We start from the raw sequence: 23,808 nt of genomic DNA on the forward strand, positions 1-23,808 counted from the left end.
CTGAAGCTACAGGGTTTCTATCCCTGTATGGTACGAGGACCACAGCCTAACAATGCTGACCCATCATCACTGCTCTGGTGTCATGACGATAATCTCTTCAAGCGCAAATTCCAGCATGCAAAGGCATCGGCCAAGGAAAACAAGAAGTCATTGGGCCTAGACTTCAACCCTGGTCCTTCTGCTCCACGGGCTGATGGCACACATGATGCTGAACCCAATATCATCGGACCTTTCTACAACCTTGATGGTCTTATCACTCACATTTCTGTTCAAGGTGCCAAAGTAGATCATTCTGATGATGATGCTGACACTAATGAAGCCCCAGCTCCTGCTCCAAAGTCGCAGAAGCCAAAGAAGGCTAGAGCTTCAAAGTTAACTGCTCCTCCAAAAGCTTCACGTGTGAAGCCACTGGGTACTGCACCTCCTGAAGACAGTGTGCAGTCTGAAGATCTATCACGTATCTCCAAGAAGACGGAGATGAAAAAGAATATTGATCAGGCATTGACCCCTGCTGCCATTCTGCGAGACAAACACATTGACCTGTCTAGTGATGAAGATCCTGCAGATGACGCTCTTGAGCAACTGATTAAGAGCAAGGAAGAAGCAGAAATCTTCAATTATTTGCCTCTCTTTGACGTGGCAATCATCCACAACTTCATTGATGAGTGGTTTGAAACCCCCAATCTCAGCTTTGACGATCTGCAACTTCCAATTGGCCTCAGCGTCTCTTTCACGGGCGCCATTGCTTCTGAGCTAGCTCTAGCTCAGCGCATCGTTGAACTGAAGCAAAAGATCGACTATGAGAAAGCTCAGTTCAAGAAGCACATGGCAAAGCTCAGCGTGCAAGATGTCAAAAACTTTAAGGTTATGCTGCACGAGCTCAAGGAAGCCTTTCTCAAGAAACGAGAAGAAGCTAAAGGTTCTCGTGAGCGCATGAAGAGTCTGGATGACAAGTGCGTGCAAGCCTACAATGAAGCTGAGAAGCGCAAGGCTCTTGGGCGTCCTAGCATCGACCCCAGAATGGCTGCAAAGAAGAAGAAGAAGCCATCGACTGACAAATCTGCACCTTCAAGGCAGGAAGAACCTCGCATTGTCTTCCCAAGCAGCATGTCCGGCTCAAAGCCAAAGGTCACTTCCACCACTTCAGACCAGAAGAAGACAAGGGTTGCCGAGGCTGAAGCCAGAAAGAGGAAAAGTCCTGAAGCTTCTGATGTCGCTCCCTCCAAGAAGAAGCGCAAAACCAAGAAAGATCGGGCTGCTCCCACAGAGCCCCTTGTTGTCGAGCCCATCTTGGTTGCTCGTCCTAACTCTTCGCATCAAGAACGACGGATGATAGTTCATGAGCCTGCTTCCACAAAGGCTCCTGAAGCTGAAGACTTTCCGGCAGTTGACCCCACCGCTGCTGAAGACATTGGTCACCATGACAATGTTGAAGATGATGTAGTTCTTCCTCAGATCGAGCACAACTTGGTATCATCGCCTGTTCTCACGAACAACGAACTCATCAGCATTGGTCGTTCTCTAACGCCAATTGCTCATGATGCATCATGGGCTGATCACCCACAACAACAAGAAACCCCTAGTACTCCCCAACAAGTCACCCCACCAGTGCAAGAAGAAGAGGATGACTTTGAGGCCCAGCCAACTCCATCTTCACAGGCGTCGCCAGCGTTACGCAGGCTTCGCAAAGGACCAAGGCCCCAAGTCCCTCTTTCGAGCGTTTCAGAAGGAGAAGTGCACCACCAATCTGTTGCACGTCAGGTGTTCCCCGAAGCCACTCCTGCTGTGAACGTCTCCGAGTTTGAAGCTAAAGTTGCTGAAGACAATCCTGCTGCATCAGCCAAAGAAAAACAAGCAGAAGAACGTGTCCCTACTTCCCCCATCACTGAAGAAGTTGTTCCTGAAGTGAACGTGCCAGTGCCCGACCCTCCAGCTCCTCAAGTGGAGGTTGAGAATCCTGAGGCTGCCACCACTAACACCACTGAAGCCAATGACGTGGTCATGGCTGAAGACAATGTGGAGCCTGCACCTAACACTGTGCCAGAAGCCAGTGAAGCCAATGATGCACCTGCAACAGATATGCTGCCTGACGCCTCTGTTGATGCCACTGCTCCTGTTCCGCCACCAAGGCCACATACTATTGAGCAAGCATACAACTATGGTCAGCTTATCACTGTCAAATGGCCTCTTCTTGTTCCTCCACCTGCTGCTGGTCCCCAATTTGACTATCACGTCGAGCGCAGGCCTCAGGTTCAGAAGCCAATGCCAAGGCTGCCTAGGTTTCCAGGCACTGTATCTGCACCCGGATCATTCAATATCAATGGCTTCAAAGCACACAACACCTTCTTCAATAGCGCCAAGAACCCCTACTCTAAGGCAAGAATATCTTCTGATCGGTTCTGGAGCTATCAGTAGCGCAGTTATTACTCATGCATCTTGTACAATCAAGGTCGCATTTTTCCCCATATGTGTCTTGACACTGAAGCCATAACTGGTCTGCCCTATTTTGGAAGAAGCGCTGGATTGCTTCACAGAATCTGGCTTGTTGCAGTTCGTCACTGACAAGGAGCACTGAAACGAAGAATTGCTGCTCCAATTCTATGCAACTCTTCATATTCGTGGCTACAACATGGATCTGAAGACTTGGGTCCTTGAGTGGATGACATGCAATGTTCATCATGAAGCCAAAGCCTTTGATATCATTGAGCTCACTGGCCTGCCCACTCCAGGAGATCTTTATGAACCTGGTTGTCAGCTTCACAATGCTGCTATGGAAAGCATTTTTCACAAGCCTGAACCCAACATGAGTCAGATGCTTAGCATGATGAAGCCTTTGCCTCCAGATGCTGAATATCCTAAGGAGTTCTTTGTTGAAGACCTTGAGTATCTGCCACACACTATCTATCACATCATAAGGCGCACTCTCTGGCCCATCAAAGGACATTCTCCACATGCAAAGCTGGAAGGTGCAATGAAGACTTTGGTCTTCCATATTCTTCACGGCAAAAGCTTCAATGCACAAGACTTCTTCATCCGCCAACTTGCTGCATCAGGATCTGATCTCTTTAGCTTGAAGTTTTACGCTCCATGGATTATGCGTCTGATCAAACTACACTCAGCTGTCACCTATCAGCCCTCTGCTCGCAATCATCAGATTTTTCTGCCTGACGTCGATATGTCAGTTGAAGCCATCTATCCAGAGCCTGCCAAGGAGCCCCTTAGTCTCTCAGAATGCTGATAAGCAAAGTTTCTCACAACACATTGAAGGCGACCCAGCAGTCACTCGTGTTTATCCTCTGGCTGGTACTACCCCTGCACCTCATCGTGCCCTCACTGAAGCCACTGAAAGCACCATTGCACAACGGCCCAAGAAGCGATCTTGTGTTCTCAATGACCGAGAGCTTCTGGTTGCCCTTCATCAGAAACAGGATAAGCATCATGACTGGCTGAAGCGCCAAATGCAAAGCCTCTTGGTGGACGTAAACATGATTCGCAACCTTGCCACCAAGAATGCCTTTGTCGCCCATGAAACTTGTCGGCGTACATGGAAAGGGCTGACGCTTATGTGTTCTGAAGATGATCTTCAAGATGATGGTTTCTCTGAACGCTTCAAGTTTGACTCAACACCTTCAAGAAGGACCTTGCTGGGGCGTACTCCGTCTCTTGAAGACTCTGAGTTCTCCTCCTCTGCTGCAACAGTGAATGCACGTGTCATCGATGATGAAGACGATGCTACTTCACCACCTTCAGTGCGAATCACCACTGCACCGAGTTCGTCTGCACCGCCAACCAACTCCGACGACCCTGTTGCTTCACCAACTCCTCATGGGAACGAGTAGGTGCTCTATGTCTTCAAACCTTTTTGGTCCTTACTGACAAAAGGGGAAGAAGCATATGAGTTTGATAGTCTTCAAGCGGGTCCATATGGGCGGTGGTTTTATATTTTGCCTAGTGTTTACAACTCTCGCGTTTTCATACATTTGGTTCTTTGAGTTGTAACACTCAAACTCGATGGTCGTCTGCTACTTATTTGCTATTCTATGATGTGATGATAAATACCGCATGTGCGATGATAACTTCCGCACTTAGGTCATTCTGCAGATGTCCATTTTTCATTATGCATGTCATTATCTTTGTTACATCAAATCATGCATGATGAATTGTCGTCATAAGTTGAAGAGGATCTCCACAAGTACAACCTGTCATGTGCATTTGCATTCCTAAATCAAATTACTTATATGCACATCTTCAGGGGGAGCCCTTGCAACTTATGAAGACAATACCCTATCCTTTACAATTTCACATATTTTATTCCCCATTGAAAACTTCAACCAGTTTGTCATCAATCACCAAAAAGGGGGAGATTGTAAGTGCATCTAGTGCCAGCCCTAGTTGGTTTTGGAGTACTGACGACAAACCTGGTTGAGGGACTAATGTGTTTGTGAGAATTTCAGGATAACACAGGTAGAAGTACCTCATTGATTCAGTTTTCCTACCAGAGATGACCCCTAAAAATGTATGAAGACATTGAAGTCAAAGGTGGTATGTGAAGACATTCACATTAAAGACTATGACAAGAGAAGACATCGCGTGAAGACTATGGAGCGCGAAGACTTAGCAGTTTCATCGTTCTGTGTTTTTTCCTTGTTGAGTCATAGGAACCACCGTACTATTAAGTGGGGTGCAAGAAAACCAGTCAGAATGACTGAAGTGATGCTTAACCAAAATCCTATGTCTTCGAGTGGAGACTATGAGAGGAAATCTTATTCAGAGTTGGATAAGTCAGCTTTGCTTGTAGCCCAAGTAAAGTTGTCGTGTGTGTTTGAAATCTGACCATTGGAACACGTGTCAGTTCCTTAGTGACCCAGGGTCATTTCGGACAAATCAGGTCGGGTTGCCTAGTGGCTATAAATAGCCCACCCCTACAACCATAAACGGTTGGCTGCTCAGAGTTAGTGTACAGCTTTTGTCGTTTGAGAGCAACCCACCTCGAAGCCTTTGAGAGAGAATTCCTTGCGAGGATAAAGCCCTAACCACCCAGAGCCAAAGAGTGTTAGGCATCACCGAAGTCTTCCTGTCTGTGTGATCTGAAGACTTATTACACTTGAGGACTGTGAATCCTCCAGCCGGTTAGGCGTCGCGTTCTGAGCATCCAGGAGTCATTGTGGATCACCGGTGAACGAAGTCTATGAAGGTTTGGGAGTCTACCTTGAAGACTTACCACAGTGATTGGGCGAGGACTGGGTGTCCTTAGCTCAAGGGGAATAAGGTGAAGACGCGGTCTTCTGAGTTGAATCTCAGCCTCCCTCACCAGACGTACAGTTGTCACAGCAACTGGAACTGGTCCAACAAATCATTGTCTTCAACGAGTCACTGGTTTCATCCTTCCCTCTCCTTTACTTACGGTTGGCCCTGGTGAAGTCATTGTATGATTGCATTACCATTTGACTTCACTGAGTGACTGCTTGTTCTGATTAGCTTCACACTATCTTCCTATCTGATCTAAACTGCCTAGCTGCTATTAGTCATTGTGCTTTCACTTCATTGAATATTTGACTATGGCTTGCTTAGTGAAGTCTACCTTCCGCTGCATGGTAATAGGTTTATTTCTATTGTTTGTCTTCGAAACTTCCATGTTTTGAAGACTTTCATAAAAATTGCCTATTCACCCCCCCTCTAGTTGATCACTAGCACTTTCATACCCCCTCCAAGACCTCATACAATTGAGCTGGCATTTGATCGTGGTCAGCCTGTTATGGTCCGATGGCCCATTCTGGTTCCTCCACCTGTTGCGGGTCCATAATTTGACTACCATGTCGAGCACAGACCTCCCGTCCAGAAGCCCAAGCCAAGACTTTCATGATTCCCAGGCACTGCAACTTCACCTGGGGTCTTCAATGTGAATGGCTTCGTGGCACACAACACCTTCTTCAACAGTGCCAAGAACCCTTACACCAAACCTCGCATTTCATCGGATCGGTTCTGGAGCTATCAGCAGCGCAGCTACTATTCCTGCATCTTATACAATCAAGGGCGCATATTTCCATATATGCTTCTCGACACTAAAGCTATAGCTGGCCTGCCCTGCCTTGAAGAAGCGTTGGATTGCTTCAGAGACGCTGGACTGCTGTAGTTTGTCACAGATAAGGAACACTGGAATGAAGAGCTTCTGCTACAGTTCTATGCAACTCTTCACATTTGAGGCTACAACAGGGATCCAAAGACTTGGGTCCTTGAGTGGATGACAGGCAATATCCATCATGAAGCCAAACTATTGATATCACTGAGCTCACAGGCCTGCCCACTCCTGGTGAATACTATGAGTCAGATTGCCAACAACACCAGAATGCTTTGGAGAGCATTTTTCAAAAGTCAAAACCCAACATGAGCCAAATGTTGAGCATAATGAAGCCTTTGCCTCACGACGCTGACTACCCATCTGAATTCTTTGTTGAAGACCTAGAGTATCTGCCTCACACCATTTATCATATCATCAGAAAAACTCTATGGCCCATTAAAGGACATTCATCTGCAGCGAAGCTTGAAGGAGTAATGAAGACTTTGGTTTTCTACATCTTCAATGGCATCAGCTTCAATGCTCAGGACTTCTTCATTAGGCAGTTGGTTGCATCTGGCTCCGACATTTTTGGTCTGAAGTTTTATGCTCCATGGGTAATGCAACTTATCAAGCTTCACTCTGCCATTAACTATCAGCCGTCTGTGCGCAATCATCTTGTCTTCTTGCCAGAGGTTGATCTGTCTGTTGAAGCTATTTACCCAGAGCCTGCTAAGGATCCCATTTATCTTCATAATGTTGATCACCAAAGCTTCACCCAACCCATTAAAGGAGTTCAGGCAGTCTCGCGTGTTTATCCCTTGGCTGGCAACACACATGCCCCTCGTACTCAAACTGACGCCACTGGAAGCACCATTGCGCAAAGACCTTGAAGGCGATCTCGTGTTCTCAATGACCGAGAGCTTCTCGTCGCGCTACACCAGAAACAGGACAAGCATCACAACTGGCTCAAGCGTCAGATGCAAAGCCTCTTGGTGGATGTCAACCGCATTCGCAATCTTGCCACCAAGAATGCCTTTGTCACTCATGAAACCTGTCGGAGGTCGTGGAAGAGTTTGACATTGCTTAGTGCTGAAGCTGATCTGCAAGACGATGGCTTCACCGAAAGATTCAAGTTTGACTCAACTCCTCCCAGGAATGCTCACTTGCGTCGGACTCCCTCACTTGAAGACTCTGACTATTCGTCCTCAGCTGCGACAGTGAATGCCAGAGTCATTGATGACCAAGATGATGCAACCTCACCTCCTCCAACTTCAGTGCGTGTCGACACTGCACCAAGTTCTTCTGCACCACCGGACCTCAATGACGACCCTGCTGCTTCTCCTGCACCTCATGGGAACGAGTAGGCGCTCTATGTCTTCAAACCTTTTTGGTCCTTACTGACAAAAGGGGGAGAAGCATATGAGTTGATAGTCTTCAAGCGGGTCCATATGGGTGGTTGCTTTACCTTTTGCTACTTTTGCCAAGTGCTTACAACTCTTGCTCTTCGATACCTTTGGTTCTTCGAGTTGTGACGCTTAAACTCGATGGTCATTTTGCAGACGCCCATTTTTCATTATGCATGTCATTATCTTTGTTACATCAACTCATGCATGATGAATTGTCATCATAAGTTGAAGAGGATCTCCACAAGTACAACCTGCCATGTGCATTTGCATTCCAAGAGCAAATTACTTATATGCACATCTTCATGGGGAGCCTTTGCCACTTATGAAGACAATACTCTATCCTTTACAATTTCACATATTTTATTCCCCGTTGAAAACTTCAACCAGTTTGTCATCAATCACCAAAAAGGGGGAGATTGTAAGTGCATCTAGTGCCACCCCTAGTTGGTTTTGGAGTATTGACGACAAACCTGGTTGAGGGACTAATGTGTTTGTGAGAATTGCAGGATAACACAGGTAGAAGTCCCTCATTGATTCGGTTTTCCTACCAGAGATGACCCCTAAAAATGTATGAAGACATTGAAGTCAAAGGTGGTATGTGAAGACATTCACATTGAAGACTATGACAAGAGAAGACATCGCGTGAAGACTATGGAGCGCGAAGACTTAGTTGTTTCGTCGTTCTTTTTCTTCTTTGTTGAGTCATAGGAACCACCGTACTGTTAAGTGGGGTCCAAGAGAACCAGTCAGAATGACTGAAGTGATGCTTAACCAAAATCCTATGTCTTCGAGTGAAGACAATGAGAGCAAATCTTATCCAGAGCTGGATAAGTCAGCTTTGCTTGTAGCCCAAGTAAAATTGCCGTGTGTGTTTGAAATCTGACCGTTGGAACACATGTCAGTTCCTTGGTGACCCAGGGTCATTTCGGACAAATCAGGTTGGGTTGCCTAGTGGCTATAAATAGCCCACCCCCTACAACCATAAACGGTTGGCTGCTTAGAGTTAGTACGGCTTTTGTCGTTTGAGAGCAACTCACCTCGAAGCCTTTGAGAGAGAATTCCTTGCGAGGATAAAGCGCTAAACACCCAGAGGCAAAGAGTGTTAGGCATCACTTAAGTCTTCCTGTCTGTGTGATCTGAAGACTTATTACACTTGAGGACTGTGAATCCTCCAGCCGGCTAGGCGTCGCGTTCTGAGCATCCAAGAGTCATTGTGGATTGCCGGTGAACGAAGTCTGTGAAGGTTTGGAAGTCTACCTTGAAGACTTACCAGAGTGACTGGGCGAGGACTGGGTGTCCTTAGCTCAAGGGGAATAAGGTGAAGACACGGTCTTCTGAGTTGAATCTCAGCCTCCCTAACCAGACGTACAGTTGTCACAGCAACTGGAACTGGTCCAACAAATCATTGTCTACAACGAGTCACTGGTTCTATCCTTCCCATCTCTTTATTTACAGTTGGTCCTTGTGAAGTCATTGCCTGTTTGCATTATCTTTTGTCTTCACTGAGTGACTGCTTGTTCTGATTGGCTTCATACTATCTTCTACCTGATCTATACTGCCTAGCTGCTATTAGTCATTGTGCTTTTACTTTATTGAATACTTGACTATGACTTGCTTAGTGTAGTCTACCTTCCGCTGCATGGTAATATGTTTATTTCTATCGTTTGTCTTCAAAACTCTCATGTTTTGAAGACTTTCTTAAAAATCGCCTATTCACTCCCCCTCTAGTCGATCACTAGCACTTTCAAAATTAATCAAACAATTGCTTAATTTCTCAAAAGAAACAAGAGCCTTGTTGCAAAAAAAGTATTTGCGGCTCCGCAACAAAAGCTTTGTTGCAGTCGCACATAACCCTTGTTGCAAAAAAAGTATTTGCGGCTCCGCAACAAAAGCTTTGTTGCAGTCGCACATAACCCTTGTTGCAAACAAAGCATCTCCTCTCTCTCCACCGCCAGTTATGCCGGTCGATTCTGGCGAGTACTAGCAGCAATCGACCGCGTGCGACACACTCCCTGAGGTTGCCTCACAGTGCTCCTTCCTGCCCTCCGGCTAGATGTCGTCGAAGTAGCCGCTGAACACCTGCTCCAGTGTCGCCCATCTCGACACCCTACCCTCGCCCTGGTTATTGGCCGCTGCCTCCCCTTCCCCGGTCTGCAAGGATTGCAACAGCGGCCCAGCTGCAAACTTAGATGACGGAAGAGGTTGCTTTCGAGCCTTTCGATCAAAATCAGATCCGGCAGCCACAATGTTGGCTGACACAGATCAGCCGGGTGAGCCGTAGCATTTCCGTCTGAAAATAGCACTCCCGTTAAATGTCACATGTTTTTTGTTTTTTTTTGAGATGGTCACATGTTTTCTGTTGGTCAAACTATGAATTAAGGATGACAATTTTATCCATGGACATGGATATCCATGGATATCCGACCCGAATGGATAGGGTTTGGATATGCTTTTGTGTCCATGGGCGGCGCCCAAACCCGACCCGATTGTTCGTGGGTAGGGCGTGGATATAATCGTGTACCCATGGATATACCCAAACCCGACCCGATAGTATGACGTAATGGGAAAAAATCTGCCATCCCTGCCCCACGTTCACATGTCCCACAATAATTTTACACTTTTTTATCTAAAACATGCATAAGAAATCACACAATCCCCATCGTAATTTTTATAAGTTGACAGTCAATCCCCTCTGTAACATACTTCAACACCCCTTCCCTTATTTTTATCTCCTTATTAAATGACTCGTCATTCTCATCTGTTAGAAAAATACTAAATGATCTTAGGTTATTACTGGATGTTGATTTATCATAAGTGAAGCCTAGCCTGCCACGAGGTGAAGAATGGAAGAGTTTATGTTAATATCGTGTTAAGTTTTATTTATATGTCTTGAGAGGACCCAATGGATATCCAGTGGATATGGATATCCATCGGATTTGGACATGGACACAATTTTTCACCCATGAATTTTTTCATGGGCGGACAAAGACTGTCTTCATGGATATGGATATGGATATGGATTTGATATTGTTCAACCCGATCCAAACCCGACACATTGCCATCCTTACTGTGAATAGCTTGTCATTGTTTTGGTATTCCCAAACTACCCCTGTCAAAATTATCCCTAGCTCTGTCGTTGTCCGTCGAGACCAATCTCCTTCCAGTCGCTCTTCCCTGCCAAGTATCAGCCATAGCGGCGCGCCGCGCGCGGAACCTAGTGGCGCCAGCGCTGGCTTGCTGCTCCTCTCTCTCCCCTCTCTCCAATTTCCTGCCTCCGCCACCCTCCCCTCGCTCCGCGGCCCTCGTACAGCGACCCCGGCCGTCCTCGGCTCCGGCGACCTGAAGGTACCTGATCGGCGGCCCTCGCTTGACTCGGCCCCGGCGACCTCGACGTCACCACCCTTCTCCGGCGACCACACCACCTCGCCCTGCTCCAACGACCGAGCCACGCCCTGCTCCGTGGTCGACTTCAACCACTTCGGTACACGCCTGTCCCTGCTGTGCTGCTTGTATTGCTGTTTTTTTTTCGAATAGAAATGTGCTAACTTTTTTGCGTGATTCAGTCAATTCCTTCACCTGACTGAGCGTTTAGTGTGGTTTTTTGGTTTCATCAGATTTCATCACTGATTTGACGGATTTGGTTATATCGGCATGAATCAATTTGGATTTTTTTGAGGAAGTGTAGCTCTTTTGCTTTGTTCCTGAATAGGAGTACGTTTTTAATCGAAAATTGGGGCGAAACATGCCGAACACCTTATACGTACTGAACCCTACCGTATACGTATTCGGGTCCAGAATAAATAAAATGTTGACTTTATTATTGAGAAAGAATTTAGTCAAAAAATATTGAGAAAGAAAAAAAATCCAGCAACGTGACATAGAACCAGGCTGATCTTGATAGCTTGAGGAAAAAAAAAAGATCGAGACTCGACCACGGGCGGACCCGAAGGAACAGCTGGCGTCGAGCCCAAACCTCCAAACCTTGCTGCCTCGGTCGGTCGGTAGCCTGTACACCGTATACGTAGAAACTACGCTACCGTATGCGTAGCGAACACGCTACCATATACGTACCGTAGTCGGACCCGATACACCGTATAATACAGGTCGTCGACGCCCTAATTTGGCAAAAGCTTTTCCGCGCAATCGATCGCAGAGTTTTCGCGCGAACAAGAAACCTCCAGCTCCCCGCTCCGCTCGAATCGCTCCGCCGCCATGGCGCATTACCGGCGCCGCGGCTGCCTGCGCCGTGCCCTCACCATCGCCGGCGGTGTGTCGGCCGGCCTCCTCCTGCTCGCCGGCGGCCATACCTACGCCCACGGCCAGCTCTTCTCGCCGGGCTTGCTGCCCCTCGGCCTCGGCGCCGACCGCTCGCCGTCCTTCGCCCCGCCGCCCTTCGCTCTCTCGCCGCTGCCGCCCTACCTCCTCTCAGACTCGGAGGCCGACGCCTCGCCCCCGCAGCCGGAAGCCAACCTCCCGCGGCGCCTTCTGCCCCTCCACCGCACGCCGCCGCCCTTCGCTCTCTCGCCGCTGCGGCCCTACCTCGTCTCAGATTCAGAGTCCGACGCTGAGCCCCCGCAGCCGGAAACCACCCTCTCGCGGCGCCTTCGGCCCCTCCATCGCTCGCCGCCGCCCTCACCCTTCCTGGGCTTGGACTCGGAGGCCGATCGCTCGCACGACGACGCGGACGCAGTCTTGCTCCCGGACTGGGAGGTTCTTGTCCTGACTGACGCTGAGCCTGGCGCCAAGGCGACGTGCGCCTTCCAGGGTGGAGCGTCGTCCCCGGCGAGCGCGCTCGGGAGGCTGCCGGGGTCGGGCCGCCACGCCTACATCTGCCCAATGCGTGAGCCTGCCCGGAGCCTCCAGCCGCTCCAAGCGCCCGTGCTGCTCCCCACCTCGGCTTCCTCTGCCGATTGCCCTGGCCGCGCATTGCTGAATTGGACCGGCCGGATCGCGTTCAGCTCTGCAACACTCGACAGTGGCGATGTTCTTGTCTTTGCAAAGGGCGTCAACCATGTTGCTGGCGGTGTCCAATGCCTGTATCGCTACTGCGGCGAGACCCATGCCGTGGTGGCCTCCTTCCCGGCCATCACGTCCGTACAGCAGGTTACCCGGTGCCCCGCTCCACCGATCCATCTGAACTCTAGGAACACAGAGTTCCGTGTCACCGTGGCAGCCACGGGCGAGGATCCAATCCCGACACTCGTGACTTATCGTCCCCGGCAGAGTGAAAGTGGCTCGCTGGTGGCACCGGAAAAGAACCTGATTTGTGCATGCACCATGATCCACAACGTCTCAAAGTTTCTTCGCGAATGGGTGCTGTATCATGCCGCTATCGGGGTGGACCACTTCATCCTGTATGACAATGGAAGTAAGGATGACTTGGCAGATCAAGTCGCTCAGTTGAGGTCCGCTGGAATCAAAATCTCTACCGTGCCTTGGCCATGGATCAAAATGCAGGAAGCCGGCTTCTCCCATTGTGCTGCAACGCACCAGAGCTCTTGCAGGTGGATGGCCTTTATTGACGTCGACGAGTTCGTTTTTTCGCCCAACTGGGAACGATCTGAGAAACCGTCAAAATCGATGCTTGAAGAGATTGTTCAGGTTGATCCAGATGTCGGGCAGGTATATCTGTGGTGCTTTGATTTTGGCCCCTCTGGCCAAACATCACACCCACAGGAGGGTGTCATCCAAGGATACACATGCCGTCTGAAGAGGTTTCTACGGCACAAATCGCTGGTTCTGCTTGCTGCAGTGGACCATTCTTTGGAGAATGCAATTCACCACTTCACACTGAAGGCTGGTTTCAAAAGTATACGGAGCATGCAGGCACGTGTGAACCATTATAAGTACCAGGCGTGGACCGAGTTCAAGCATAAGTTCAAACGACGAGTGTCCGCCTACGTGGCTGACTGGAGAGATCCAATCAACCTTGAGTCCGCTGACCGGGCCCCCGGCTTAGGTGTTGATGGAGTCGAACCGGTTGATTGGGCTCAAAGGTATTGCGACATCAAGGATAACCTGCTTCAGAAATTGAGCTCAAGATGGTTCGGTAACGGATTGGGAAGTCCGGGATCTCAGGATACTTAGGCTTGGCAGTATCTGTAACCTGCGACTGTCTAGAAGGATCCAGAGGCATTAGAGATGGAACTGCAATCTAGTTTAAACCTGTCTCCTTGCCTCCCAAGATCAATCTAGATACCAATCTGTACATCGCTTGCCACGTTCGGCACCTATAAATAAACATCACGCGGCCTCCAATGGAGGTAGAGACGCTTCCACAATTCTCACATGGTATCACGAGTCATCTTCCTCTTTTAGCAATTCATCTACATTCATCTGATTATGGCGAGCTCTTCCTCCAGCTGTAGCATTTCATCAACACCGCCACCACCATCTCGGAGGAATTCCTGTCCAGCGCTGACAAGGATGGGAAGCAGCACTGACAAATCCTTTCATAAGGTTCACAGGATGGCAGTTTAAGTTTGTTGAAGGTATTTTTTTGGATTGGTTTCTTGCTCTTCGGCTATTCTCTTAAAATGCTTGGCCGGATTCCGTTGATAGTTAATATATCAATAACTTTAACTCTTCAAGAATTATAATGGAGTATTTTCTAGGTTGTCTTGATCTAGAGCTTCTATCGCCTCTTCAACAATTTATTGGCATAAACTTTTACCTGAAGCTGCCCATCAAATATCTATTCCTAATAGTACTTATACCTGACATTATCTGTCATGTGTACTGCATACTGTTTGGTACGCTGTCCACTTATCCAGGATTCCATGGTCTGCAGTAATAGTGGATTTGTATTAGTGGAAGCATTATCTAAGTGATATTTTTCAGGTTTGGTATCACTTCTGCTCCAGGTAGGACATCTTTGAGCAGGACACCATGCACAAAAGGTAATAACTGAGAATTCATGGGCAATGTAAAATTTCAGCATGATATTTTCAGGCAGTTGTTACTTGAGTGTCAGACATTTTCTGTGTTCTTGTTTTGTTCTTTTTGTTTGGAATTAATGATTTATCCAATGCTGCACATTGCATGCACGCCGCAAAAAAAAAGCTTCATCTGATTTTGCTAAATGTTCTTTCTTACTGAACTAGCTTCAGGACGGATGGCAGGTTTGCTAACAATTTGATCTTTTTGCGCATTGCAGGTTTGGTACTAATTGCTTGAAAAAATCGTGCTTTTTGCAGCACCATCCTGTTGAGCCATGAGATTTGAACCAATGAATTCAGATAACATCTACCATGTTTATGGATCACTACATGTTCCATTGGAAGTGGAACAATGTGAGATTCCTTTTTCAGTAATCATCTGAACACAGGTTTCATGCTTTTCTGAAATATTCCGTGCCACACATTGTATGTTCGCTGCAAGCTTCTAAAAAAACTTCTTATTTTTGTTGCTAAATGTTCTCTCTTACTAAACTAGCTTCAGGACGAACAGCAGGTTTGCTAATCATTTGATCCCTTTTGTGCATTGCAGGTTTGCTACTTAATTCTCAAAGAAATCGTGCTTTCGCATCACCATCCTGTGGAACCACGAGGCCTGATCCAATTATTTCAGAGAACATGTACTATGTTTATGGATCACTACATGTTCTGGTGGAACAAGGTGAGATCCTTTTTCAGTAACCATTTCATTTGAACACGCATCATGCTTTTCCGAATATAACTGAACATCTGAAGCAGCCATGGTGTACTGCTGTATATATTTTTAAATTGCAAGTCAGCACCTCCTCGTTTGATTGCTATGGACTTCCTTATTAATACATTATTATTCCAGGGTTTGCTAAGGTTCTATTTTAATCATACGATGAGCATGGGGTCCACAACATACTCACATAGTTACAAATCTGAAGCACTGGTTAGTTTGTTGGCTAGCAGTATGAATCAGAACTGGGTACTTTTATCTGTTACGAATAATTTAAATATATTTTTAGTGATCTTGTGTGCTTTTATAAAAATCTGAAGGTGGTCATGATTAGGCTGACCAGTAGGCTTTTCTTCTGTGTGAACAGAAGAAGGAAGATGGTACCTAAAAGAACCAAAATAATTGATTCTTTATGTACATTTGTAGAAATAAAACAGAATAGATATAAGATGTTTTTGCAGTTTAATAAATTGAACTGCAAAAACGTCTTATATTCTGGTTACAGGGGTAGTAGTTCTGACATCATTTTGGAAATAGCATCCAGTTACTTACCTTTTTTCTTACCATGTGCTTGCAGAGTAGTTCTGATATCATTTTGTAAATAGCATTCAGGTAGTCATGCCGAGTTTTCTATGATCCAAATAAGAGGACACTTGCCTTTGTTTTAACATACAGATTAAATGTTCATAAGTATACTATTCTGATTGGTTAGTCAATGTATAGATAGTAGTTTGGTGCATGCCGACTCTTATTCTCTTATCCTTTCTTAAGGAGCACTTCTAAGAGCAACTCCAACGCGCCGACCCAAACAGACGCGCGCTTTGTCCGCTTTTCGTCCGTTTGGGTCGGCCGGCCGCTCGGCGTCCGCCCCGTTTTACGTGCGCGACCCTTTTCATGTCCGCCCATAAATTTTAAAAGGCCCGCGGCCGTAGATCATGCCAGCGGCCATGCCATCGTCCGGAGTTTATGTCGGTGCCATGCCAGCGGCCGGCATACAATGCCAGTCTCTAAAAAAGCCACCACACAGTTCATGTTGGCGCACTTGCCAGCGGCGGACACACATGCCAGCACACATAAAAGGGGCGGGAGTTCGACCACGCCATCTTGGTCGTGGTCATGCTAGCACACTTGCCGTCATATAAAAAAAGGATGGCGCTCTCCGCCATAGATCACCCGTTGTCGAACTTGAGCATTTCGGCCTGCATCTTCTCGAACCATGGCCTCTTCCTCGGCGACACGGTGTTCAAGTCCACCTTCATGATCTCCACCCCCGTCATCATGCTAGCGAGCGCCACTTCTTTTGCCTTGGTCTTGGCATTGGCGGCCTCGATGTCGAACATCTTGGCTTGCTTCTCCGCCTCCATCTCAAGCATCTTGGCTTGCTTCTCCGCATCAAGCTCAAGCATCCTCCTTTTGATCTCCATGAAGGCGTTCATTTGCTCTTCCTTGTCTTGCCGGTGCTTCTCCTCGCTTGTGTCCTTTTTGCTCATCATGCCCTCCAAAGTGGCATGCAAGGCAATCGACGCCACATCGCACTTGTCCTCCTTCTTGGAGTTGGTCTTCCCCCGCGGCCGTGGCTTCTCGCCCTCCCCAAGCTCCTCGACGGCTTCCTCCCCCCCCCCCACGCGCCTTGGCGGCGGCATATTGCGCCTTAAACTTCTCCTCCCCATTGATGACCATCCAACAATGGGAGAGGTTGAAGGACTTGTCGTCATGTTGGGCCTTGAATGCCTCCAAAGCTTGGAATGCCTACAAATGAATAGCGTGCAAGCATATGGGCAAATGGACATGCAAGCATAACGAAAACGGATACGAAGAGGGGCGCATGTATACCATATCTTTCATGTCGATGCCGCTCACGGGGCGTGCCCGGATGCTCTCAAGGGTGGCGCAAAACTTGTTGCACTCTTGTTGTATCACCCTCCATCGCTTCAAGAGAGACACCCACCCACGCTTGCTCTCCATTTTGTACGGTGCAAACTTCTTGTGTTCATGGTACTCACGATGAACACAAAGCCAAAAGGTTGATGCCTTTTGCTCGGCTGAAAGGATCGATATGGTTGATTAGAGGGGGGGGGGTGAATAGGCAACTAACAATTTTAGCTTTTCTTTACCAAATTAAACTTAGCATCAAAATAGGTTGCCTAGATATGCAACCAGGTGAGCAACCTATATGATGCAACAACAACTAGCACACAAGCAAGCAAGGGATACAACACAATATAAGCTTGCACAAGTAAAGGTAAGAGATAACCAAGAGTGGAGCCGGTGGAGACGAGGATGTGTTACCGAAGTTCCTTCCCTTTGAGAGGAAGTACGTCTCCGTTGGAACGATGTGGAGGCACAATGCTTCCCAAGAAGCCACTAGGGCCACTGTATTCTCCTCACGCCCTCACACAATGCGAGATACCGTGATTCCACTATTGGTGCCCTTGAAGGCAGCGACCGAACCTTTACAAACAAGGTTGTGGCTATCTTCACAACTTAATTGGAGGCTCCCAACGATACCGCGAAGCTTCACCACAATGGAATGTGGCTCCGAGGTGACCTCAACCGTCTAGGGTGTTCAAACACCCAAGAGTAACAAGATCCGCAAGGGATTAGTGGGGAGAATCAAATTTCTCTTGGTGGAAGTGTGGATCCGGGCCTTCTCAACCAATCCCTAGAAAATCAACAAGTTTGATTGGCTAGGGAGAGAGATCGGGCGAAAATGAGCTTTGGAGCAACAATGGAGCTTGGGGGAAAAGAGGTAGGTCAACTTGGAGAAGAAGACCTCCTTTTATAGTGGGGGGACCAATCCAACCGTAACCCCCCCCCCTTCAGCCTGCAAAGAGCGGTACTACCGCTTAGTAGAGCGGTACTACTGCTGGTAGCAGCGGTACTACCGCGACCACCAGCGGTACTACCGCAGAGATTGAGAGCAGAAGAAACAGGGGGAGAACGGGAGAGAAAAAGAGGGTATGCGCGGCACTAGTAGCGGTGGTAGCCGCGGTACTACCGCTGCTACTGCCGCTACTGTCGTGGTTCCAAGTCTGGCAGTAGTGTAGGGGGGTAAGTATGGAGAGGCAAGATCTTAGCTGTGGAGAAGTTGTAAGAACACAAGGTTTACGAGTTCAGGCCCTTCTCGGAGGAAGTAATAGCCCTACGTCTCGGAGCCCGGAGGCGGTCGACTGGATTATGAGAGTATGAATTACAGGGGTGCGAACCCTTATCTCGGAGGAGGGTGGCTTATATAGAGTGCGCCAGGACCCCGGCCAGCCCACGTTACAAAGGGTTCAATGTATATTAAGGCAGGGTGTTACTGGTAACGCTAGTAACAAAGTGCTATGATGACCATAAAAGCTACTTAATGACCGACCGTTAGTGTGCGGAGTGACTTTAGGTCTCCTGGCCGTCGAGTGGTTGGATCTTGGTCGAGTGATTGCTTCTCGGTCGAATGTCTTCGAGTCTGTCAAGTGGAACACCTCCAAGTCGATTGAAAGGTGATTTCTTCTAGAGATGTCCTTGGGTAGGGCAGTTAGGACAGGTCCATGACCCTACCCTAGGTACATAGCTTCATCATTAGCCCCCGAATGGATCGAGGTTTGAGTGGGGAAGGAGTTGAGAACTTCTCCGACTCGTTTTTCATGCCGTGAGCGTATCTTGTTTCGGATCAACGGACCTGAGTGACGACAGCAACTTCCTTTTCAGCCGCCTTGATCCATTCTTAATTCTTCGTCGAGTGAGTTTCTTTACTTGTAAGGCTCCGAGTGACGGTGCGGAGGAGATCTTTGGTCTGACAAGTTGTTTGCTGCCCGCAGATTTTGTGGGATCCGAATTTTGGGAAGCGCGCGGGATGGGGGAGGCCGCAGTAATCGGATGGGATAGAGCGGAGCCGCCTCGATCCCCGCGCCACCTTTTTCGCCACGTATCGCGCGCGCGATCGTTACGGGATTTGACAGAGCCACCTGGGCCTACCCGTCAGCCACTCGGAAGCGGCCTCATATAAGGCGTTGGACCGGAGTCTCCCAAACAACGTGTTCCTATTACCTCTTCTCCTCTTTACGCCCCTCCGCTGCACTCGCTCTCGCCCCAGCATCACCGCTCCGTACGCGTCTCGCCGACGACAATGGGGAAGGAGAAGACGGCGGCTCTGGAGCGGGCAAAGAAGGCGATGGCGAGGTCGAAGGGGAAGGCGACCAGCCGGGGCGGATCTTCCTCGCGGACCGGCCTGCCGAAGGGCTGGATCCAGGGCGACTGGATCCACTCGAGGATCGCCCAAGAAGACCTCGACGATCTGGCCGAAGGGGGGCTGATCCCCTATGACTCGGCGCGGCTTCCGGGGAAGGAATCTGAGCCGCAACCTCGGGAGGGTGAGCGTGTTCTTCTTGCCACCCACGTCGACCGTGGATTTTCCTTGCCTCCTCACCCTTTCTTTCGAGGGTTTCTGAACTTCCTTGGGGCACAACTCCACCATTTTACCCCAACTCAATCGTTTATCTCGCCGCTTTTATTTCTTTTGTGTGAAAATTTCCTGGGTTGCCGGCCTCACTGGGGTCTTTTCAAGCATATTTTCACTTGTCGCTCCCAGACAGTGAAAAAGGCTAATCCGAGTGACGAGAGGACCCAAGTGATCCAGATGTGTGGGGGTCTTGGCATTCAAACGAGAGGGAAAAGCTCCTTTCCGGCCATGATTCTTCCTGACTCAGTCCGCGGATGGCAGTCGACCTGGTTTTACTGTAAAGACCAGTCGACGCCAGGGCAATCGACTGGCCTCCCTCCCTTTACCATGGACCGAGTGAGGAAACCCTCCCCTTTGAAGGTGCTCCCGGAGGAGAAGGCGCACGTGAAGGTGTTGGTCAATCGAGTGGTCCAGCTTATTCATGACGGGGTCACTGGTATGGATCTTTTAGAAGTCTTCCTTCAGCGGCGCATCCAGCATCTTCAAGCTCGAGACCATCCGATGTGCATGTATTCGGGTCTTGAAGACTCCAGTCAGATCCACCCGGAGGAGGTCGACGATGACACACTGGAGAAGTGGCTGTCGGGCATTACCGGGAACAAGGACAATCCCAGGGGAGCCAGGAGAGTTCCCCCATTCGACCAGTCTCATGCACCAGAGCAGGTCTGATTCTGAGTTTTTGCTTGTAATCTGAATTCACTCGCGCAACTGCCTATATTGCTCGACTGACTTTGTTCTCCCCGCTTTCTTTCAGGCCATTATTGAAATGTATTCAATGCCCAACGGGGAGCAAGAGCAAGCTCTGGAAGGCGATGCGAGTGGCGGCGACAGTGGCGAGTGGACTTCCAATGGTGAAGGGGATGGAGGAAGCGACGACTCAAGTGATGGAGAAGAAGTCGAGTCGCCCCCTCGCAGGGAGAGGCGATCCAAGCTTGACCAAGAACGGCCGAGTGCCCGCGACAAGGTAACTGCTCAGGCTGGCCAGTCTTTGAAGCGTCCTCGGATCTCTTCACCAACCCCGACTGAGAAGGCGCCCAAGCACCCCAAAGTTGCAGAGCCGAGGACTCGGAAGGCGTTGCCGAAGATCAAGATTGATATCCCCGTCGCCTCCGCGTGAGTGTCTCTTTGTATTCACTCGACGCTCCGCGCTGTTTGTTTTTCTTGTTTTAACTGGACGAACTTTGGAATTGTCAGCGTTGCCACTTCCGGGACCTCAGCTTACAGGGATGATGATGAGGTGATGGAGGATGCGGTCACTTCTAATCCGGGTATGATTTCTGCCATACTATCTTTATTCGGTCGATTCAACTGCAATGTGCATCATTGGGTGACGTGATTTTGGCAATTGAACTTTGCACAGCTCCCAACATTATCGACCTCCCTGATGATGATGAAGAGCCCGAGAGGCCTTTGATGAGGAAGAATAGGCGAGCTCCTGTAAGTGAGGCGCTACAGTCGACGCCGAGGGCGGAACTAGTCGTTCAGGACACTGGCGACGTCAATCGGGGTTCTGTTACCTTCGCCGTGCCACTGTCGAGTGCCTTGCCTTCTTCGTCGACTGCTCAGGCCCCTGTCGACCCACCTTCAGTTTTTGCGACCCATCATGTCCCAGAGGACGAGGTGAATGCTGCTAGGGAAGCCATACGCCAGGCGGGCATTATGATGGAGAAGATGAAGACGGTGCGGGACGCCAGCCAAGCCGCCTATGATGCCAGCTCGGCTCTCCAGAGCAACGTTCAGGTTAGTTGGTCGCCGCTTGTTTTGTTAGGATATGCTACCTGAAGATTCTTTCCGAAAATCTTTGCATCTGTACACCCACTGGGTGACGTCGATTGAATTTTTGGACTAGTGGGGGCACGCTGAGTGCACCCACTGGGTGTAGTCCCCGAGACTACGGTGGACTGCTGGCAGTCGACTGTAGTCTTTGTATTTTGCCGAATGTATAAACCAAACTGGTAGTTTGTCTCTTCCACTCGGTCTGGTTGAGTGGGATCAGAACCGGTGGGGGCACGCAAAGTGCACCCACTGGGTGTAGTCCCCGAGACTACGGTGGACTGCTGGCAGTCGACTGTAGTCTGAGTTCTACTTTCTCTCTTTCTGCCTTTTTTTTGGACTCGACTTCGGCGGGCCGGTCGAGTGGGATCAGAACCGGTGGGGGCACGCAAAGTGCACCCATTGGGTGTAGTCCCCGAGACTATGGTGGACTGCGGGCAGTCGACCATAGTCTTAGTATTTATTGCCTTTGTTATTTTTTGCTGTAAAAATAACTTCTCCCCTTTGATTTCAGAAATCTTGTGATCTTGGAGCTCGCTTTGCTGACTTGGAGAAGCAGCAGATTTAACTGAACCTTGACTTGGAGCTGGCCAGGACAGAGCTGCAAAAGGTCAGAGACGGCGCCGCTGGTAAGACGAGTTTGTCGACTGGTCAGTTTTAGGCTTGAGTACCCTTCTGCTATTTCTGAATCAATCGTCATTTCTTTGCAGAAAAACTGAGAGAAGCTCTAGCGAAGAAGGATCAGGATTTGGCTGCTGCTCGTAAGGAGGCTGACGACAGGACCGCTCTGGCCGAACAGAAGCTGGCTTCGGTCGGCCAGTTGGAAGAAGAGAATACCAGGCTGAAGACCGCTCTGAATGACTCCAACAAGGAGTGCTCGCGCTGGAAGAAGGCGAATCTCGTCCAGGGCGAGAAATGGAAGGCGTTGCTCGCAGGAGGGATGATCTGGAGAGCTGTCTGAGAAGTCTTGCCAAGAAGTTGTTCATCAAGCTTGAAGGTGCACATTCTGTTCCGACTGATTTTTTTTGTGTCGACTCAGTGTACGAAAATTGACTTATCCTTGGATCGTGAATGCAGAGTTTTGCCAGAACTTTGAAGAGGAGACTGGGCGGATCGAACCAGGTTTGGATCCAATCAACTCTCCCGTGAAAGATGAAACTGCCATGAATCTGCTCCGTCTGGAATCTCGCATCGACAGTGTCGTGGACTACTTGGCTCGACTGAAGGTTGCCATGTTGCGGATTGACCCGACACTTTGGCCAGAGGCTATGCTCCAAAATGATCTTGAGTCCCTGATGACTCGACTAAATGAAATCCCAGACCGAGTGCAGGAGTGGAAGAAGTCTGTTGCTCGGTGTGGCGCTGACGTGGCTCTATCTTTGGTTTGTGTCCACTGCAAGGAGGTGCAACAAGACAAACTGGCAGCAATCAAGGTCGCCAACACCCAGAAACATGACTTCCGAACCTTTATGGAGACTTTCATCGCTGCAGCCACTCGGATAGCCGACGGCGTCGACCTGGATGAGTTCGTCAAGCCTGCCAGCCCTCCTCCCACGGAGTGAACAAACTCTTATGTCCCACCTTAAATTTGCCTCGGAATGCCGAGTGGTTTTTGTAACTGTTAAACTTTTTCGGGCTGCATGCCCGAGTACTTCGATCTGTGATCCGAAACCTTTAGAATTTATCTGAACTTGGTTTACCGTTGAATATCTTTATGAATCTCCTGCTGAGTAAACCCATTCTTCATTCGAGGCAACTTTTGTATTCGCAGCGCAGCTCCGAAGGAGAGGGAAGCAGTCGACCCATGTCTTGTCGCCCTTGCGGGTCGGCAACGGAGTGCGCATCGTATTTGTGGCGAAGCTCTTCAGGGGAAGGCGGCGGTCGACCCACACCTTGTTACTGAAGAGCGGGACGAAGCGCACATTGTATTTGTGGCGAAGCTCTCCAGGAGAAGGTGGCAGTCGACCCGCACTTCGTTACTGTAGAGCGGGATGAATCACGCATTGTATTTGTGGCGAAGCTTCGCAGGAGAAGGTGGCAGTTGACCTGCCCCTCGTCGTCCTTGAGGATTGAGATGTGTTTCGTACTTAGGCGAGTTCTGGACTGTAGCTAAGCCCCCGAGTGGGAGGATTGCTCTCCACTCGGTAGGATTTTTTCAAACTTAGGCGAGTGCCGGACTGCAGCTAAGTCTCTAAGTGAGAGAACTTAGGCGAGTACTGGACTGCAGCTAAGCCCCCGAGTGGGAGGATTGCTCTCCACTCGGTAGGATTTTTTCAAACTTAGGCGAGTGCGGGACTGCAGCTAAGTCTCCAAGTGAGAGAACTTAGGCGAGTACTGGACTGCAGCTAAGCCCCCGAGTGGGAGGATTGCTCTCCACTCGGTGGATTTTTTTTCAAACTTATGCGAGTGCCGGACTGCAGCTAAGTCTTCAAGTGAGAGAACTTAGGCGAGTACGGGACTGCAGCTAAGTCCCC

General features: G+C 49.0%; 1 protein-coding gene and 1 long non-coding RNA gene across 11 annotated transcripts; both read left to right on the plus strand.

Moving 5' to 3' along the window:
* Window positions 1-10,612: 10,612 nt before the first annotated feature.
* On the plus strand, window positions 10,613-21,897 carry LOC123086794 (glycosyltransferase family 92 protein Os08g0121900). 10 transcript variants are annotated; one of them, XR_006441130.1, is made up of 6 exons: window positions 10,613-10,945; window positions 13,827-13,955; window positions 14,305-14,363; window positions 14,621-14,756; window positions 14,953-15,081; window positions 15,253-15,821. XR_006441130.1 is itself a non-coding variant. In XM_044508604.1 (5 exons), the coding sequence occupies exon 1, from the start codon at window positions 11,677-11,679 to the stop codon at window positions 13,549-13,551; it is 1,875 nt and encodes a 624-aa protein (XP_044364539.1). In that variant the 5' UTR covers window positions 10,969-11,676; the 3' UTR covers window positions 13,552-13,955; window positions 14,305-14,363; window positions 14,621-14,828; window positions 14,953-15,081; window positions 21,849-21,897. The 10 variants fall into 10 exon arrangements, 8 of the variants coding, with proteins under 8 accessions (XP_044364539.1, XP_044364536.1, XP_044364537.1 ...); XR_006441131.1 differs by having other exon boundaries at window positions 14,305-14,327; window positions 14,661-14,756; XM_044508604.1 differs by lacking the exons at window positions 10,613-10,945; window positions 15,253-15,821 and adding an exon at window positions 21,849-21,897 and having other exon boundaries at window positions 10,969-13,955; window positions 14,621-14,828.
* Window positions 21,898-21,902: 5 nt separating this feature from the next.
* On the plus strand, window positions 21,903-22,511 carry LOC123086796 (uncharacterized). Its single transcript, XR_006441132.1, has 3 exons — window positions 21,903-21,963; window positions 22,045-22,331; window positions 22,412-22,511. It is a non-coding gene; the product is annotated as an uncharacterized lncRNA (long non-coding RNA).
* The last annotated feature ends 1,297 nt before the right edge of the window (window positions 22,512-23,808 follow it).

Source organism: Triticum aestivum, chromosome 4A (assembly GCF_018294505.1).
Source record: "Triticum aestivum cultivar Chinese Spring chromosome 4A, IWGSC CS RefSeq v2.1, whole genome shotgun sequence".
NCBI classification, from domain to species: domain Eukaryota; kingdom Viridiplantae; phylum Streptophyta; class Magnoliopsida; order Poales; family Poaceae; genus Triticum; species Triticum aestivum.